Here is a 19,255-nt window from a genome sequence, read left to right on the forward strand (position 1 = left end):
GGAAAATAGGAAACTGAAGTTCGTTTTCTATTGCAGATCAGGCAAGATGGACTTGATTCTGACTCTCCCATCCAGGGGAAGGACTCCTTCTTGTTAGAAATTTGTAGCTTGCTCTATCCATAGTATCCATTTGTGAGTCGGGTGTTTTTTAAATGTTGTTTTTAAAAAGAAGCCGTAAGAAAAACAATATCACTGGGAGTATTTAACTACTGTTAAAAAATGTAGGAAAAAATGTACCCCAGCTGCTCAGCAGGAGCTGCCAGCGTGTGTGTCACTACTGTGCAGCGAGTGTGGGGTGAGGAACCCGAACGGAGCTGCCATCAGCTGCCTCGCATTTCCCACGGGCAAGGGTCTGCACCGGGGGAGCTACTGGAGAGCAGCAAAGGTGCCGCGTGAATCCTGGTGTGCCTTCTTGGCAGCACTGGACACTTGTTTAACATACAGCCAAATTGGATTATCAAGTGGAAAAATTAAATGCTGAGCAAAGGATCACACCTGAAACGTCTAGTATGTCTGCAGTTACTCAGAGCAACAAACAGATTTTCCATAAAGGCACGGAAATCCCGACGTTTGCCAGGGAGCTGATAGAAGAAGCGCAGCTGGAAACATTTCCTGGTGTCAGTCCGTCTGTATTTGGCATTACACAGCGCTGGCGTTATTTGGTGTTCAGCTTTTGAAGGGCATCTGGATGTCAGGCTGTGCGTTGTGCCGGGGAATGGTGCATGTGCATCATGTCCAGTCTCATTCATGTGTTTCCCAGTACCTCGAGCCTAAGGTTAGGTTGGGTCCGATGACCAACACTGATTCTGGCGGTAATTACAGACACAACACAGAAATGTTTAGCATAATATCCTGTCTGCCATGCTCTTCCTACTGTCTGGAAATAAGGCTTTCCTTGCACAGTACTTAGAAAAACAGCCAAAAAATATAATTGCTGATGAATCTATTCGAAGGTCTGACTGCCATCACCATTATTTCTCCTCACTGCAGCAATATTTTTAACTGAGGAGAAGGAAAACATCCTACAGTGTGTCTAGTTCCTTTTTTAGGAACATTTTACACTGTATTTTTAACACTGTACAAGAGGTTGGTGTGTTCCAGTGCTGTCCTGCAATGATCTCTGTAATGCCCAAATGTGGTATAAGTCCCTTCCAAACCATGGAGGCTAGGGAGGAAACCACTTTTTAGGCTGGTTTCACTTTCAAGCATCACTTTCTAGAACCCCATGGGCTGCCATATAACTGGTTAGTGCATACACCTCTGCAGGATCAAGTCAGGTCTGCTTTAAAACACAGTAAATGGTGTTATATTAGTTGCTGCTCCTGTAGAGATAGCAAATAAGGGAAAAAGACTAAATAATTTTCACTGGGACATTTGGGGCATAGAAAAATATTATGGCACTATTTCCATTGTTAACAAAAAAATGTGTGTTTTTTTTTAACAAGCAAGACGGATGATTTTCAAGCATTTGCAGTACTCAGTTTTGTAGTAATATAGAAGTCCTATACTTTAATTCAGTTTTGTTTGAAAGATTATATTATTTTTTGCACTAAAAAGCATGTGCTCCCTTCCTACAATAATGTGAAAGAGCAGATTTTCTTCTCCTTCCTCACTACGTACAAAATAATTGGATTTATTTTAACGCTGTGGTACTAAACAATGTTTACCACTTTATTAGCTAGACACAGTGAAACATGGCTTATTTACTACCCAGCCAGAGCTGGAACCAAACCAAAGCCCTGCACACAAACAGCCCTGAAAACTGGAGATGCTTGGATCAAGTTCCAAAATGGTTCCAAAATGGCAAGATTTCTTTAAACCAAAGCATTGGGTCTGGTCAGTCGCTCCCCATTTTGGCAAAGCCTGAACGGATACGACATTTTCCCCTTGGATAAACCACTTTTTGGGTTGCACAGTTTGTGAAATCCACTGTTTCTGTCCTCGGAAAAAGGGATGCAGAGGAGAGAGAGGGAGGCATTCTGCTCACTTTGGGGACAAAGGACTCTGCTTAAATAAGCTCCCCTTGTGCTATCCATACACACAAGTACAATCTGCTGATTTGGGGCAGGAAACCTGTGCATTATATACATGAAAACTTGAGGCTTCTCTGCCTGGGTGTGTCTCCGGCCCCAGGTCTGTACCCTTGGGTTCCTCCAAACTGTGAGGTTTGTGCATGAATGGGAGCAAGTGACAGAAGAGTGTGCACGTTTCATCAAAACTGGAAAGAAAAGAAAAAAAGTGCATCAATTCACTACAGCAGTCTCCTACTGAGCGTACACAGGAATTTCGGTAGCTTCGTCGGGCAGAATGGGAGCACCGAGGGCCTCACACCTTTCCTGGATGCGCACAGGATGGGGGCTGCCAAGACACGTCGTTCTGGTGGCTTCCGCATCCAGGGCTCCGAGCTGGTGGCCGCCATCCAAGCTGAGTGCTCCACAGCCTCTTGAAGTCTATAAAACTGCGTTTCCCTCCCATTAAGAGGGAAAACACTTTCATGTCATGTTGCTGTAAAAGTATCAGAAAAGCTAATGTTTTCTCTACACTCCTCATTTAATATTCTGTGTAAAAAAGTCTGCCTGACCTCAGTATTTGAAAGGGATAAGGAAAAAAGTCCAGAAACTCCCAGCCCCTTTGGTTTAGCCAAAGGGTTTATTACCATATTTATTCTATGGAAAACCTCCAACTCTGCAACCCCAGGGAAGAGGGAGTACAAGCACAGGAGGCAAAGATGCCACCCCCTCTTGTGGCAACTCTTCCCCCTCACCCTGCCTGGTGCTGGGAGTATTGGCATTGAGGTGCATGGCTTTCCTGTCTGCCACTCTTACTCAATGTTCCTCACACTACTCTTCAGAGATGGGAAAGGGGCTGGGAAATTGCCTAGCAGGAAAAGATCTGGGGGTGCTGGTCAATAGCCAGCTGAACATGAGCCAGCAGTGTGCCCAGGTGGCCAAGAAGGCCAATGTCATCCTGGCCTGTATCAGGAATAGTGAGGCCAGCAGGACCAGGGAAGTGATTGTCCCCTTGTATGCAGCACCAATGAGGCCGCACCTTGAGTACTGTGTTCAGTTTTGGGGCCCTCACTACAGGAAGGGCATTGAGGTGCTCAAGTGAGTGCAGAGAGTAGCAACAAAGCTGGTGAAGGGACTAGAAAACAGGACTTACAAGGGGCAACTGAGGGAATTGGGGTTGTTTAGTTTGGAGAGAAGGAGGCTGAGGGGAGACCTCATCACTGTCTACAACTACCTGAAAGATGGTTGCAGCAAGGGGGGTATTAGTCTCCTTTCACAGGTGACAAGTGTTAGGACGTGAGGAAATGGCACCAAGTTGCACCTGGGGAGGTTTAGATTGGATATTGGTAAGGATTTCTTCTGGAGGAGGGTGGTCAAGCATTGGAACGGGCTGCCCAGGGAAGTGGTGGAATCCCCACCCCAGGAAGTATTTAAGAGATGTCTGAAAGCGGTGCTTAGAGACATGGTTTAGTGGTGGACTTGGTAGTGTTAAGTGATGGTTGGACTTGGTGATCTTAAGGATCTTTTCCAACCTTCATGAGTCTGTGGTTCTGTGAAGACTGGTGATGCGGGCACAGTGCTGTGCTGGGAGGCAGGCGTCTGCCACAGGTTCACTGTCTGACCACAGGCAGGTCACCTCATTTCTCTGTGATTCAGTTTTCCACCTGTAAAATGGGGATAATAATAGTCCTGTGCTTTACAGGGGTGAGCCGAGGACAACTTGCCTGCTCTTTAAGCAAAATGTTTAGAGGATAACTTCAAAGTAAAGCTAATAAATGCAAAAATACAAGTCACCCTAGCAATGTTCTGCCTGTGCGTTTATAGTGGCTTGGGAAAACCATTTGTATTTGTTATATTTTTCTGACAGAGTTCTTCAATTTCCTACCACAAAAACAGGTTCAGTGCTGCTACCTGCAGCAGCCGGCAGGGGAGATAAGGTTGGATAGGTCTTCTGATTGGTGATGGGGAGTGGAAAGTGACTTTTGGAGCTACAAGCTGAGGGAGGAATCCTCTGACAATGCCCAAAACTGACAGAATCTGGGGCAGGCGCTTTGCTTGGTGGACGGGTGATGTAGAGACATGTGGTGGTAGGCCTGGGAGCAGTGTGCCCTGTGGAGGCCTTGGGAGGACGCTGCGTCTTTGGCTCATTTGTTAATTCAGGAACAAATGTAGTGCCTGGACGAGCTTCAGAGGGGAACGTTAATTGTTGCCTCGCTGGCCTGAGCACAGCCCTTAGCGCAGGAACTGCTTACCCCAGGGTCGTGGGATAGCTTGGGGCCAGGCCGGGCCGCCGCAGCACAGGGTGCCGTGAGGGCAGCGCCTGGCCGGCAGAGGAGAAAGCAGGGTATAGGGAGGTCAAACTGCTGGCTTGGAAGCAGAAAATGGCTGACGTGAATTTGAAATGAGGAATAAATTACACTGGGGGTATGGATTTGGAAAGATCTGAGTCTTGGCTCCGCAAGCCCTTGGTGCAGCCCGCTGAAGCTTAAACTAATCCAAATGTATGAGGTATTTTACACATCTTGTATGACTCCGCGTGTTCACGTTCAAGGCCGGTGTCAGGAGCCTGAGGCTTGGGGCAGTGTCCAGCTTTGCACAGCTGACAAACGAAGCGTTTGCTCTTGACCCACCAGAATGTCAGATAAAAGTCTTTTTCATCTTTCCCCCTCGCCTTCCTTTTTTTTTTTTTTTTTTTTTTTTTTTTTTCTGGAAGCCCTAATGGGTCTCTTTAACGATGAAACCGCTACTATATAATATGTCTTTTTATATTTTAATTTTTTTTTCCCCTCTTGGGATAATTTATAGCACAGTGTGGAATCTGAGACAGTTCAAGCTGTGCCAAAGGGCCTGGCAACAGGAAGAAATGCCGAGCCACTGCGATTTGGAACCATAATACAAGTTATAAAATTTAATTTTAGAAATGCAGCTACTGGGAACTGCTTTTAAATGTACATTTTCCCCTTAGTGTATAAAATGGTCCTGTGTCTTGATTAAGCTGTTAGGGTGGCATGAAAGAGCACACTGTAGAGTAAGGGACATACAGACCTTTTCAGAGATCGCTTGTTGCTTATTCACCGATATGCAGAATTGGAAGCTGGGTGTATATAAATGTTTAAACATTAAATACTCTGAGGACATGTGGATTATTCTGGGGAGTTTTGTGCCAGTCTGTTTCACTGCTGCAGCCACGAGCTCACAGAGGACTTGCCACAGGAGCAGCATTGGCCACCTCCTGGCGCGGAGGGTGGAGAGATGTCAAAGGCAACTTTTTGTGGAAAGACAATGAAAATCAGGAGCGGACAGGCAGAAAACTGTGGTATTTGGCAGAAACCATGGATAATGCCATCTTTAAGTAGAACTAAATTTGGCCTCTGGGCTAGACAGTAGAGATGTGTTCAAGTGAGGGTAACAGTGCCCTTTCTTGTAGGAAAAAAGTAGAAGCGACAAAGATTCGCAAGGCAGCTGATTTCTGGAGACAAATGCAAAGTGCGGAATTGGGACTGGGGGAAACGGAGAGATGAGACATCCTTAGTGTATGTTCTATACTCAGTCTTTGAGGTTATTGAGCAACATGGCATTTTGTGACAAGGCTATACATAGGATCCCAGAGCAGAGAGCACTCACAGGCAGCAGTTAGAAATGCATTACCTTATTCCTTGCATATTGCTCATTGCTGCTAGCTAAAGTTTATCCTGAAACCAGTCCTGCTCATGAGAAGACAAGGTGTCTGCCCTTCCAGCTGAACCTGTCTGTGCCCCGATGCTGCGCTGCCTTCCAGCTCCTTCCCTGTTCCCCCATCCTCCAAGGGCTGCCCTGGGGCATGCGGGCCCCCATAGCTTGCACATGGCCGAAGCTAACTCCTCTGTGCATTGGCCTGCACTGTAATGTCAGCACCAGCTTTCCTAGAGTTGGATGTCTGGTGGGACCTCATGTTTTGGAAACTCCACTAAGGGAGACTTCATGACCCGCCAGCTGCAATTCTGCCAGCTTCTGGTGTTTCTTGCCTATTTCTGTCTATAAAACCATTGCTAAAGGATCCAAAAATGGGATTTGTTTGGGTTTACTATTTTATAGCCCCCTAGTACTTGTCTAATTATGGCACTTCACAACAGTCTGAGATTGAATTTCTGATGAGTTACTCCAATGCAGGTTTAGCACAGCGGCCACCACAATTTTCTTCCTTTTATTCGTCCCAACAGATCTTACTCCTTCCAAAAATGCTTCCTCTCCCATTATGAGGTGCAATAGGAAGGTGCACTACACTTTTCAGTGAACCCGTTTTTTCAGAGTAGGCCATCTTGGGCTGCCCCGTGATATGGTTTCAATGCATGACTTGTTTGTGTCTCCTGATTTTGCAGAGAGCTGGGTTCAGTTTAATTGCAGATAGCTGCTAGCTGGATAGGTACTTTGCCAGTGGATGAGGGTTTTCTTTTTTTTTTTTTTTAAAAAAAAAAAAAGTCAACAGACCTCATGTATCAGTGAGATTTTCTGATCTTTTTCCCCCCCCTCCCACAATAGGACATCGTCAGAAACTAGATGAGCAGACAAAGCCCGGGAGCTTGTCCTTTTCAGAGCGCCTGAGTGAACTGGAGCAGTTGCGTCGTACGGCCATGAGGGTCAGCCCACACCACCCAGCCCCCACACCCAACCCACGAGCCTCCTTGAACCACACCACTGCTTTTAACCCTCAGCCTCAGAGTCAGATTCAGGGTAAGTACCCAAAATCCTACCCCTGCTCGCCCAGCGCCTGCCTGGCCTTGCTGAGAGCTATGGGGCTCGGAGGCATTCCCCCCTTGCCCCTGCCTCTCTTTTTGGCTGTCCTGAGATCCATGGAGGCCTTGCAAGTCTGTTTTCTTGCAAAGGTGCATTATCATAGGCCTTTTCATATGTGTAGGTGTATTTCCTGATGGGTAGTTATCAATTAATTGTGTGCTTGAATGAGAGAGAATTATGTCAATGCCTTGCTTTGACCTTTGCCAGAGAGACAGTTGCAAAGAGAATTTTACAAAGTGCTTTGTCCCCTGCAGAGGACCTCTTAGAGACAAGATCTAAATGTGGGCAGGATGGTTTGAACATATTTCTGGGGCTGGTGGTTATCCGTTGGGTTGTATTTGAACAAAAACCTGCCAAACAGTGACTCTGGAGTCCGATTTCCTCTGAGATGCAGGCTTTGATGATGCCAGTGAAACCAAGCAATTCAGTTTGAAACCTTATCTGCCACTACTGGAGTTGAGTCTATCACTAGTAAGATCAAATCTGCTACTGAAATCTGCTGGAACTTCGTAAGCAGAGAATCAGGTCGCTACGTAATGATAGCTGATAACACACTTTGCACAATGTATATCAAGGTGCAGGTTTGTAGTGAGATGCCTCCGAAGCGAGGGTGCAATATGGTACTTGTAGTGAGAGCTGTTCCCAGTGGAGTTTCCTTCTGCTCTTGTAATTGAGGTTCTCTGCTGGTGCTCTGGGGGAAGAAGGTTACCATCAATTCCTGCAATAAGTTCTTTTTTCAACATTTATTTTTTAAAGCCAGGGTTACTCTTTGTTGCATACAGAAATGGTTATCACTTGCAGAATGCAATGCTTGCTGCATCTTTTTATTCCCAGGACCAGGGAGGTCTTTGGCCCAGTGACATCTACTGTAAACCTTCTGTTGACTTCACTGAATGCAGAACCAGGCAGTTTTGAGAAGCACGGGAAATAAACCAACTCATTGCCACATATTATATTCTAAAAAGAGGCAGGGAAAAAGCAAATAAGCAAACAGAAAGGTTGAAGGACCACACAGTGTCCTTTCCTGGGTCTCATCCTGCACCTCACCAGCCTCCCTTGGTTTTCTGATCTGCAGAGCAGACCACGTTGGGATTCCCCTCTGTGCAGCTCAGCTCCTGCAAAAGCAAATGCCCATGCTGTTGCGGCTGCTCAGCAGCCTGCAGCTCTGTGGGTGGAGGTATCGGTCGCAGACGTGCATTCCTCAGCTTCTCGGGAACACTATATGCTTAGCAGAGTATCGGGTTCAGCCCCGTGTATCCCCCTTCCCTTGTTCCACATGGAGGTCCCTTGCTGGGACGGCTTCACGCCTGTCTGGGGGCTCAGCTGCTCTCTTCAGTAATATATTTAGTGTATTGCTCTGCTTTGCTCTTCACAAACACGGTTTTAATGTGTTTCACCTGTGAATGTAGCTTGGAAGGCGGTACCAGTTGAATTGCTGGTGTTTCCTCATCGATACCCTCCTCAAAGCTTCCCCTGAGTTCCCCTTTGCTTCTGCCTCCCCAGTTTGCACGTTATCCTAAGACCCTCCTGAGCAACTTGCTGAGGCTGCAGCCTCTACCAGTGAAATAACCCTAAACCCGAAGCCTCTTTGATGTTGACTCCCTCTGCTGCAGGCACCTTTTGGCTTGTAGGGCTTGCCTTCGTCCCACTGTTGCAGCAAGGCAAAAGGGCTGCAGTGGCAAGGAGCTACAGCACCATCGCGTTTTGTTCAGTGTTCAAAGTAGGGCTGGCTTTTGGGCTGGTCTCATGGGAGATCTCTAGGGAGTACGGGTGTTTTCATGCCTTTTATTTTTACTCAACAGCATCATGTTTCAGAAGGCAGGCCCCCAAAATGAAATGCTTCTGACCCTTTCCACCCTGTTGCCATACCGGCATGTACTTCTTCACGTCCTGAAACACATTTATTAAACTCTCACTGAAGAGAGTAGGGGGGCTTTTTATATGGGCGTAAGACACAAAAAGCCCATACATTGCTAACTTCTCAGCAGCAGCATTGCGCCGTGCTTTAACTCACACTGGTATGAATCACAGGCTACTCCTCTGCTCATCCAAGTCCAATTATCTTTTTTTTAAAAAAAACAAAACTAACTCAAAATAGACATCTCAGACTAGTTCTTGGATTTAAAGGGGCAGGTTGCCATGCCACTAAACCACTGTTTATTTGTTGAGGTTTTCATCTATAAAAGGATTGAGGTTAATTTTAACTTCCTATTTTACCAAGTCTTGAATTTGAGCATAAAGCTGCTTGTGTCATGGATACAAGTCCAAGCAAGTTAAGAGACCATAAATTGCTATAATCGAGTTTTATGCTTCTTTCGTATCACAAAAAGCGAGCAAGTACACCTGTTCATTTAAAAGATCTAACCATAACCAATTCACAGACAAAAGGGGAACCGAAGGGGAGAGAAGGCTTCCACCACATCACACATGTTTTAACTTGAAAGATTACTTTGTGCAAGTACCAAGCGTATCGTGTCAAAGGATTTGACCTGTGCTCGCAGAGTAAGGAAATTCAGTTAGAGCTCAAGCGCCAGCTAACACTTCATCCTTAACTTACCCCTTCCTTTGCAGAGAGGAAAAGAAAATAGAGCTATGTGAGCTGTGCTGGGTTGTTATTTATGAAAGTTTAGGTAAAACCCTCGACGAGCATTGAAATTTATATGTGCCATAAATGTAAATCTCTCTCTGTATATATTACGGTTGAGTTTCTTCTAATACCAGTCTAAACCAGACAGTAAATACATAATTACTGGTTTTATAGTGGTTAGTGTTAACCAGCGTAGGTAGATCCATAATTCAAGAGTTTTAAAAATATGATTTTATACGGCTCCTTTATAGTATGATTTATTAAGGGTCAATAGAAATATTTTAAAGGTGTAAGTCATCAGCCTGAGAAGGTATTCTTTTTGAGGCAGTAACATTGAGCTAACAAATAACATAAGTTAGGGCATCAGGAATATCATCCAAAAATGTGTACAATTAAATTATTTCAATTTCAATCCTTTTTTTTTTTTTTTTTTTTCAAATTAGCCCAAGAATGCTTCCAACTAATGATTTATTAATTACCCATAGGTTAGAAAAATTAATAAAATAAAGTAATTTTTCCTGTCTGGGGAAAACAAACAATCATTGTAATCACTTTAAGCTGCATGCTTCTGTTTCTGTTTACGCTTTTATAGCCTTAAAAATATTTGAGCTTGCCTGCTCACTTTTTTTTTTTTTTTTTTTTTTTTTTTAATTTTGTAATCTCATATGCTAAGTTTCAGCTGGGACCATGCTTTTATGACCAAGTCTTAAATCCCTGGAAACAAGAGTCTGTAATAAAATTGCTGACAGATCTTCAACCAAAGCAGAGAACTAGCACCAACAGCAAAGTAACAGAGATCATGGCGAGATCAGCTCTTTGAATTAGCAAGAAACATAAAGACAGAGAGATTATTCTGTTACAAGCCAGCCTTTTGTCTTCCTCCAGGTGCAGTGTGCTTTGTTGAGGAGACATTTCAAGGTCCTTGCTATCGTAATCTCTCTCCACCAAAACCAGCCAGAGTTTATCAGGGTTCCCATGAACCAGGGAAACGCAGCAGTGGAGTCAAGGGCAGTGTTTAAGCGTGGGGAATTAAGATGGCTTTGTTCTTGCCATAACTGCATCCTGCCCTAACTTTTAATATTTCCACTTTTGAATCGGCTTAGCCGGCCATAGGTTAATAGAGCCAGAAGTGCGTGCAGGGCAGCCCTTCCCAGAGGCTGGCAGCAGGCACAGGGCTGTGGCTGTGCCTCCATCTTTCATTGCTGCAAAACGCAGTTTTGGGGAGCTTTGGAGAATCCTAGCTGGTGTGCGCACCGCTCCCTGCCAGGACAGATAAACAGGCTCCCAGACTCACAGCCCTTCCCCTCATGCGTTGCCACCTACATTTTCACGTTCTCTCAGGCCGCGTCTGCCTCTCCCTGTCATTCCCTCGGCACACGTATCATCATGTTCCCACTTGATTCACCACCTGACCTCTCCATCCCAAAATACAGCACGTCAAACAGGTGCCGCCGGAGCTCAGCACGTTGCCTATCAGCAGCTCTCCCACCTTCCTCGACCAGCAGGGTAGCGTTGGGTGGCCACTGGCAGCCCTCATGTCATTGCCAAGCCGCGTGGCCAGGGATGCAATGCTCCGGTGCTTTTTCCTGGATGTGCAGAGCTCGCCTCCCCAGCCCCACATGCACTGGGAGCGGGCAGCCAACATGCTGGGAGCATGTAGGGTCAAGGCAGGAGGGACACCATGAGAAGGAGAGGTGCTGTGGGCTCAGAACTTGATTGCCACAGCCACCGGGAGGTCGCAGGAGGTTTGCCGAACGAGTGGTGTTTTCACAAAATATTTTGCTAAGCCGATCTGTTTAGCTGGAATATTTCCAGCTGGCTCTGTCAAAAAGGAGATTTTTATAGAGAGAAATATCTTTCTACTGACGGTACAATACATTTCTTTGATTCGCATATATGTCTCAGCAGATAATACTTTAATATTGCCATGAATAACCTCAGCAGTTTTTCTTTTTAAAGGGTACGGTGTCATCAGTAGCAGACTCACCCTGCTATTTACTTGTTGTGTCATAAAGCAGCCCGCGTACGAAGAGATGCGCACGCTGCTGTGTGAACCAGATTAGCTTACTCAAAGCAATTCCTCTCTCGTTCAGCCCAACAGAACTCTGCTTCTCGTTTTGCTCTGAAACTAACACCCTGGGTACCTATATCTTAGAGAACATTCAGGAGGCTGTAGTACATACAGAATGTACTCTACGTAATAGAAAAAGTGGATTGTAAATATCAGTGTGTCAAAGATACACGCCATAGGTGTGTAATATAACTAAATAACCTTCAGCTTCACCGCATCCATTCTTTCTTGGCTCCAGCTCTTTGCGTTGCTTTTTACTTTGCCAGTTCACCCCATGTGGAAATCAGCTCCTTGCAGCGAGATGCGTGGCTTTCATTTGATTTGCAAGGTTCTTAAAACCAGTTGGGTCCTCTCCAAATTTTAATTTTGACAGGGATAAAATTTTGTTGCCGTGACGCGTTACCTCTGCCAAGCCTTTGCTTGTCTGCAGGGCTGGTTCTTTGTGACATAAGAGAGGGGTTGTTATAGCCAGAAGCAGCCCAGAAATGAGAGCGGTCCTGAGGAACTCCCTCCATTCGGGGTTAGAAACATTTATTCCACTATCTCTTCCTCATCGCCTTCTCACCTGACAGAAGCAGGCCACCAGTTTTGCCATTTTGAGATACCATAGGTGGGTACTGTATTCAGAGCAAGATAGAGAGTTAAAAAAAAAAAAATCTCAGCTGAGGTTTGGATAAAGCCATGATCATGTAGTGTTCAAAAAAATTAACTCAAATTGCACTAGGTGCAAAGGGGGTTGTTAGTGTGACAAGAGGAACGGAGACCTTACTTTAAGAAGAGATTAGCAGAACCAGGTTAAGTCAGGGCACCAAAACAAAGGCTGAGAGGGAAGGTAATTGCAGTCAATAAACACAGCAGAGAAGCTCAACACCAAGGAGGGAGAAGCACCATTGGCATCAAAGGACAACGCTGGCTTGGGAGCAAGTGGTTATTCTGTAAACTAGTCATCAATGAATTTAGTCTGGAAATTGGAAGATGGTTCCCACGTATCAGCGTGGCCCTGGCAGCCTTCCAGGGGGGTGATTAGAGACAGAAACATGTAATTTAAGATGGATCTTGCTATGTTATGTAAGCGCACAATATAGGATGTGGCTGGGCTGCTCTACCCCAGAGATGCTTTCCGGGCCCATATTTTGTTCCTTTTGATCAGTTCCCTGCACCTGTGGCTTCACCGAGGCCAAATGAGAAACTTTTCCTTCTCCAGGACAGGCAGTGGGAAGCTCAGGGATGTTCTCAACACTTTGCTCTGTCAGATCTCAGTGCTGAGACGAAGTCTTTGCCTGCAGACTCCCAGTGCATTCCTGGCTCCCACCTCCTTTGCCAGGTCTCCAGTGCTTCCCAGGACAGATCTCAGCCAGGTCCCCAGCAACAGCACCACCAGCAATACCTCCGTTTCACACCATGTGCAGGTAGTTGGGGCTGCAAACCTCATGACTGGTCTGCTGAGGAGAAGACTTTCCCAGTTCAGAGTTGCAGGAAGCCATCCAGCCACGAGGTTTCATCCTCTCCAGCCACAGCTCACAGTCTGGTCCCAACCGGGGCAGAGCAAGGTGAGGAAGCAAGCTCCTCGGCGCCTGCCCCGGGGGCACCAGCCTTGTCCAAGAGCCCTGCCAGCCTCCTTGCAGGCAGCTCTCGAAAAGAAAGGGCTTGAAACTGCTCAGCTTTTTCATCAACTTAACGCCCTAATGGAAAGAGTTATGTAATGGTGTTTAATCCAGAAGATTTCCAAGTGTCGATATATTTAAAAGATACCAATCTTCATATTCCAATTGCCTGGCACTTCCTGAGATTAAAAAAGCACTAGATAAGGCAGCAAATATGTTCTCAGTCCCCAAGCAACATCTCCACTTACACAAATTTTCCTTCTGTTGTTTTTGTTGTTTGTTTTTGTTTATTTGCTTATTTTTTTCTGTCCTCAATATGGAGCATCCTGGAGGACAACTTTAACTAAAGAGAGGGAAACCTTGGTTTCAAAGCAGAAGGAAAGGAGCTTAGACTTTGTCAAAGTCATTCTGCATACCATTTGGCAAGCTATTTGGAACTTGATGTTTCAAAAAGTTTTTAGAAAAACTTATCAAAATATTTTTGGTAATGGCCAAGTATCTTGGCCCCCAAGAAATTAGTGACAACTACAGAGATGCCTTTGGAAATGCCTCTAGCTCTCTGGCTGAATATTTTGGGCACTGATAAAATTTGGCAGCTTGTGCCCAACTAGTTTTATTTTTCATTAATCAGTCCATGTCTTTTACCACATGAGAACAATGTCAAGCTGATGGATACTGCTAAGAGAAACAGAGCCTGCAGGTAGGAACAAGTATCCCTGTTTCAGCTTTTAACTTGCACAGCGGTTCTCTCTGTTTTGCTTTGGTCTGCCATTCCCAAATCAGTAAGGCAAACCCCACACTCCGTTATGTCTCTGCAGAAGCAGAGGCACCCTTTGACTCAGTGCAGGACTCCTGTAGGTGCGTTGATGTTTCCAGCCCAAGGCAAGTGCTCTCAGTAGCCACCGTGATGGTCAGAGACAAGAGTGAATTCCTCGGGCTCGCTTCTTGCTTATTTGGCTCTTGGATGGCACAGCAGTGCTGGAGGCACCTTTCCGAGGTCTTGCCTTCCCGTTTGGGGCTGCAGAGAAGGCTGAACATCTCTCAGGAGCACAGCTTTCACACAGCCCCCCCTGTACCTCCACGATGTTCCATATCTGCTGTTGAGATTAGCCGTGTTTCTGGGCTCTCCTGCCTTTCCATGGGAACACCTTATCCTGGTTCACTGCCTTTCTTGCCCAGCACCAAATCCCACCTGTTGCATTGGCGTGCTGAAGTCATCTAAAGCAAATATCCCTGCCTGCCCCAGAGGCAGGTGCTCCCAGTGTCGTGAACCTTGGAGGGTAGCAAGTGGCCGTGCACTTGTTAGCATTTTAGCATTTGAGCTACTCTTTGCTTTTGGGGTTATTCCTGACTGGCCCTTGAAGCATATTCTTGGCCTTTGAATAGCCCAATTGTGATGAAGATTAAAAGCTCTGATTGCAAAACTCTGGTAAATAAAATCTCTCTTAGTTCTTTACTGACAAATCCAGTTTCTTTCCATAGCATTCTCTGCTTTAATCCCCTCTTGGCAGAACATGACATGTTTTGATACCAGAGCTCAAATTACCTCCCATGGTAAATAAAACAAACAAAAAATAAATAAGAACTCCTTACCCTAAAAACAAACACCCACTGAAAACAGCTTATTATTCAGCTGATGCTGCCCATGTGCCAGGAGATACTGCTTTGATTTTGTAATTGAATGTATTATTTTCCCTCAAATACTGAATTGAGCCTTTCCAAACCTGAACCGCTGGGGGGTTAGAGCAGAGCCATCTAGAAAACAAAGAAGGAAAAATACAAGGAGAATAACACACGGGTTAGTCCCTAAGCCCAGGCAGACCTGAATCCACCAGACCTTCTCATTTTTCTCCTCCAAACTCTGCCTCAGCTCAATGGGTCTGTGCGCAGATCTCCCATGTGTTGTGGTGTAGATCTCTGCCGTCTTCACCCTTGGGCTTTTTTCCATGGGGCAGGGGGCTTCCTTCAGAGCCCCAAGTGCAGGCATGCCCTTGCCTTTTCCACTGATGGTCCCATGTGTGTAGAGGGTTCACAGAGCTCCCCTTGCATGAATGAGTACATGGTACACCATTAGTAAACTTACTTATATGTGTTCCCTATGTGTTCAGTATATCGTGACCACTATAAAAGGAGATTGCTTGCATGCAAAGAACAGTGTGCTTGGATGTGCTCTGTAAAACAGAGGAAACACACTATATAGGCAAACAGATGATTGTCTCCGTCTGAGCATTTTCATTCTATATATACATCTCTTCACTTAAAAGCATAGAAAAACAAAGGCATGGGAAATAGATCCATTAAAAAATTGTGGTTTCGCTCTGAAGGTCAGCTCGATTTCTGACAGTAAATGCCTAGGTCTGTTTCAGAGGTTTACTCCGTTTATCTATACTGAGCAAGATAATCAGTTCAAGATTGGTGGTTCTGAGAGCTTCCAGGTTTTGGTGCTCAACCCCAGGCACTTTCAGGGAGCCTGGATTTCTGCAAAAAGGGATGCTTTCAGTGTCTTTGATTAGGTACCCAAAAATGGAACAGGATCACCAGGCTGGCTTTATAATCTAAACCGTTGTGGTTTACATCCTTTGCATTTTTAAATAATTACAATTACCAGAGCTTTTAGGAATGACTTGGCCGGTTCAGGTTCTTATTTCCTGAGGATCAAGTTCAGGTGATCATTACTAATGAAACATAGTGCAGCCAAAAATCATTCTCATAGCAAAAATTTACATAATCCCTGCTTCATTCATTGATAAGTTTTCAGTATTCAGAGAGGTTGCTGTAGACTGCTGTGTTCTGTGAAATGTAGAAAAGACAACATTTTGTCAGAAATGTTTGTTTTATTACTGTAGTGCTGATTTAGAGCTAGCTGAACTAGCATGGTGTTTATGATGATTTGAGTTATCACTGCATACAGTTACTGAAGCTCATTTAATTTTAAAAATCCCAACTCCAAATGATAATCCTCATTCTGCAGGAGAGCACGTGAATAACTGCTCAAACAAACAGTCTCTTTGATATCCTTGAGACCTATATATACATGAGCAATTTTACATGCAAAACCATTTGCAAATTCAGACTTAGTATTAATTACCTGATGGGGGAAGGTATCAACTAGAGAACAGCTCTGCTCTGCCATACCTTACAAAAGTGAACACTTGTATTAACTTGAAAAAGAACCACACAAAAGGGACTGAGACATTTCAAATGAGTGCAAACCAAGGTTTGCCAGCTGATGCTCTCCTAGGTACAACTGGATTGCTAGCAGATTGCCACTGCTTTGCAAACACCGTTTTGAAACCCCCTCTTTTCAGCTTTTAAACACATACCTGGGCATTTGTGCCAGGCTCTTGTGGCAGTGGCACTCCCCAGCCACCACCTTGCAAGCCCTCTCCCATTGCCCAGGTAAGCCCTGCAGATGGATGTGGCAGGGGACCAGCCTGGGACCTGCAGCTGTGCCAGGGTCAGGAGTCAGCCCTGGCCCCAGGAAGCCTCTGCCAGCCTTCACTTGGCAAGGGGCCATGTTGGGAAATGCAGGAGCTGAGTGAGATCCCACAGGACACAGGAATTAGAGCCACCTGGGAGCAAGGTTAGCAGCCATCCCCATGGGTCACCCACCTCCATCCCCAGATCTGCTACAAAAACGGGGGCAACTGGAACCAAGCAAGGGCAGAGGAGGCTGCTGCAACAAAACAGCCACTAGTCAGGGACTTGGTGCTCAGACCTGAAAGCCTACCGAGAGCACGCATTTCGTGTGCTGCACACTGCTCTCCTCATACGGTGTGGGACACCAGGGCAGGCTCCACCGTGAGGAGCACAGGGGGAAACCAGGCAGAGCAGAGCTTGCCAGCAGCCTCAGGCACACCAACAAGGCAAGGTCTGTCATGGGTCACCCCAGCATGACCGAGGTGGCGGGGTGGGTGTGGGATCAGTCCTGCATGTGGCTGAGCCACCACCTGCACCCGCGCTGCCTGCCCATGCCCTCACCGGGTGAGTAACCCAGCCAGACATAGCTCATGGACCGCTGGGGTGAAGCAGGTGAGAGAAGTGAAGGCGGAGAGGAGAGAGTGCAAAAACAGGTTTTCCTGGAAAAGTGAAGGAAACACATTCTTAAAAAAAAAAAAAAAAAAAAAAAAAAAAAAAAAAACAGGAAAAAAGAAAAAAGGGGGAAAAAAAAAAGAAAGAAAAGAAAGAAAGAAAAACAGCTGTGCTAATTCTTGTGCTTGTTCAATCATGTTCAGAGCTGAACTCCCAAGGAAGGAGAATGGTTTTGTTTCTTGAGGGTGGTGCACACTGAAAGCGTGTCCATGTGATTTCTGTATTTGTACATTAAACATTTCCCCAAGATGTAATTCCTTCCCTCCTGCACTTGGAATAAAGCGACTTTACAAGAAGTCCTGCCTCCAAACAGCAAGCAAAGGAGGGCTGTTGGGGCAAGATAGGGCAAATGTAAATGTGTCTGAGCTAGCTGCTCCACCCAGCCTCTCATCTTTATATGAAAAAAAAAAAAAAAAATGTTTCCAATAACTGAAACAGGCAAGGTCTGATCCGCACAGACGGTCTGCAGGCATCTGCCCAAGAAGCTGACGGTTGGCTGGTACATCCTCATCTGATTTATGTTGTGTGTGTGTTAAGCCTTAAATTGTTGAGTCTCTGGCTGGCTGCAGTGGTATTACTGGATGGTTGGTGTATGTTTTCAGCTCACAGAGCTGGCTCTGATACTGGGGTTGCTGGCGCTGAATCAATTCCAATCTCACACCTGTCTGAGACAATGAGGGCCTTGTTGCACACATCTCCACCAAGGGCTGTCATATAACTTATTTTTCACATTTGAAGAAGGAGGAAAAAAAAATAAAGGGAGGACTGAGGAAATGCTGTCTCCTTACAAGACACATTCCCAATGCTTTGAGGTAACATGCCCCGCTTTTCTTCAAGGGAAAACAGGTTTACAAAACAAAGGCAGTGGAGTGCTTGTAAAAAGTGTAGCTTGATCCTGGCAGTTAAATGTGACTAAGGCTTGATCTCTGAGGACTCACACTGCAGGGCCATGCCTGGTGGATTAGGCATGGGAGATGGGCACCTAGTTTTTCACAGCCTTTCTGAGAAGTTTACCTCCAGCTGGGTCAGTGCTATTAATAGCTCCTTATCAGATAGATCCTTATCTTTGCCTAGCACCTGTGTCATTTACCCAGCACTGTGGGGCCACTTCTTGAGATTTCGGGGGTTGTGAAAGGTGCCAGGCTCAGATGCCAGCGTGGCCGAGATCCTCCAGTTCCTGGCACTGAAGTGGCTCGGCCTGGGTGGAGGATCAGCCTGGCTCCAGGCACCATTAACTCCTGAGGTGAAGGCAGGAGGATGATTTTTGTCTCGGTCGTCTGTCTTCACTGTTGTGCTCTCCCTTCACCCACTCCTCCTCCTCCAGTTCTTGTGCTCAGATACCTCAGATGAGCATCCTCTGGAAACTCTGTTGTTGGCTCGTTCTTTCCAAGTGTTGCATCAAAATGAAGTCAGATTTGTTTCCTAGCTCTCTTCTGTTTAGGCGGTACTTCTGGTTGTAACCCCAAGTCCTTTCCCAACCTTTCTGTTGTGCCCTTCTCCCATCGAGGTGAATGCAGAGGGAGGCCGGGGCTGTAGGCCTGTTCCACACAGACTTTTCTCCACCAAGTATGTTAATGGTAACTTTTCACCAAGTCAGAGGGGAGGCATTTGACTGAGCATTTCATTGGAGCAGGAGTTTGTATTCCTGCTGAAACAGCCCCAAAATGCCAGTGGCCTTCCAGATCCCCGCCACATAGCTGTTTGCCACGTATAAGCAAAGGCTAGCCGGCAGGTGTGCTGCAGTGCCAGCAGACGTGCACCACACAGCTCTTGGTGATTAGGGCCATCCCTGGATGTGGAAGACTGGTTGTGCTTTCCCACATCCTTTTTTTTATGCTTCTACATCCCAATCCCCTCCATTTTTGCCAGGGCTACCACTGGTCCCACCGCTGTGGCCTTGCAGGCAGTGGTAGGAGGGCAGCCCAAAATGCAGAGCAGCTCTCTCATCTCGTTCCTCCTCCTCTCGACTCTTACCTCATTTCTTTTCCCCAAAACACCTTTTGAGGAGATAAATAGGAAGGGGAAAGGGCAACACCAGAACCCTGCTCACATCCAGGGAGTTTTGAAAGGCACAGAACTAGACCCAGAGACAGATCTCCAGCCAGTGCAAGTTGGCATT

The 19,255-nt window shown here is 45.9% G+C and overlaps 1 protein-coding gene across 6 annotated transcripts in view; it reads left to right on the forward strand.

Moving 5' to 3' along the window:
- RUNX1 (RUNX family transcription factor 1) overlaps positions 1–19,255 on the forward strand; it is a 163,691-nt gene that overhangs the window by 123,774 nt on the left and 20,662 nt on the right. For 5 of the 6 annotated variants that reach the window (XM_082768698.1, XM_082768699.1, XM_082768701.1 and 2 more), the window contains one exon: positions 6,528–6,719. The exons of the other annotated variant lie outside the window; for it this stretch is intronic. In XM_082768698.1, coding sequence (XP_082624824.1) covers positions 6,528–6,719 — 192 coding nt within the window. The remainder of the gene's footprint in view (positions 1–6,527; positions 6,720–19,255) is intronic. 6 annotated transcript variants of the gene reach the window in all.

Source organism: Aythya marila (assembly GCF_965140915.1).
Source record: "Aythya marila genome assembly, chromosome: 1".
NCBI classification, from domain to species: domain Eukaryota; kingdom Metazoa; phylum Chordata; class Aves; order Anseriformes; family Anatidae; genus Aythya; species Aythya marila.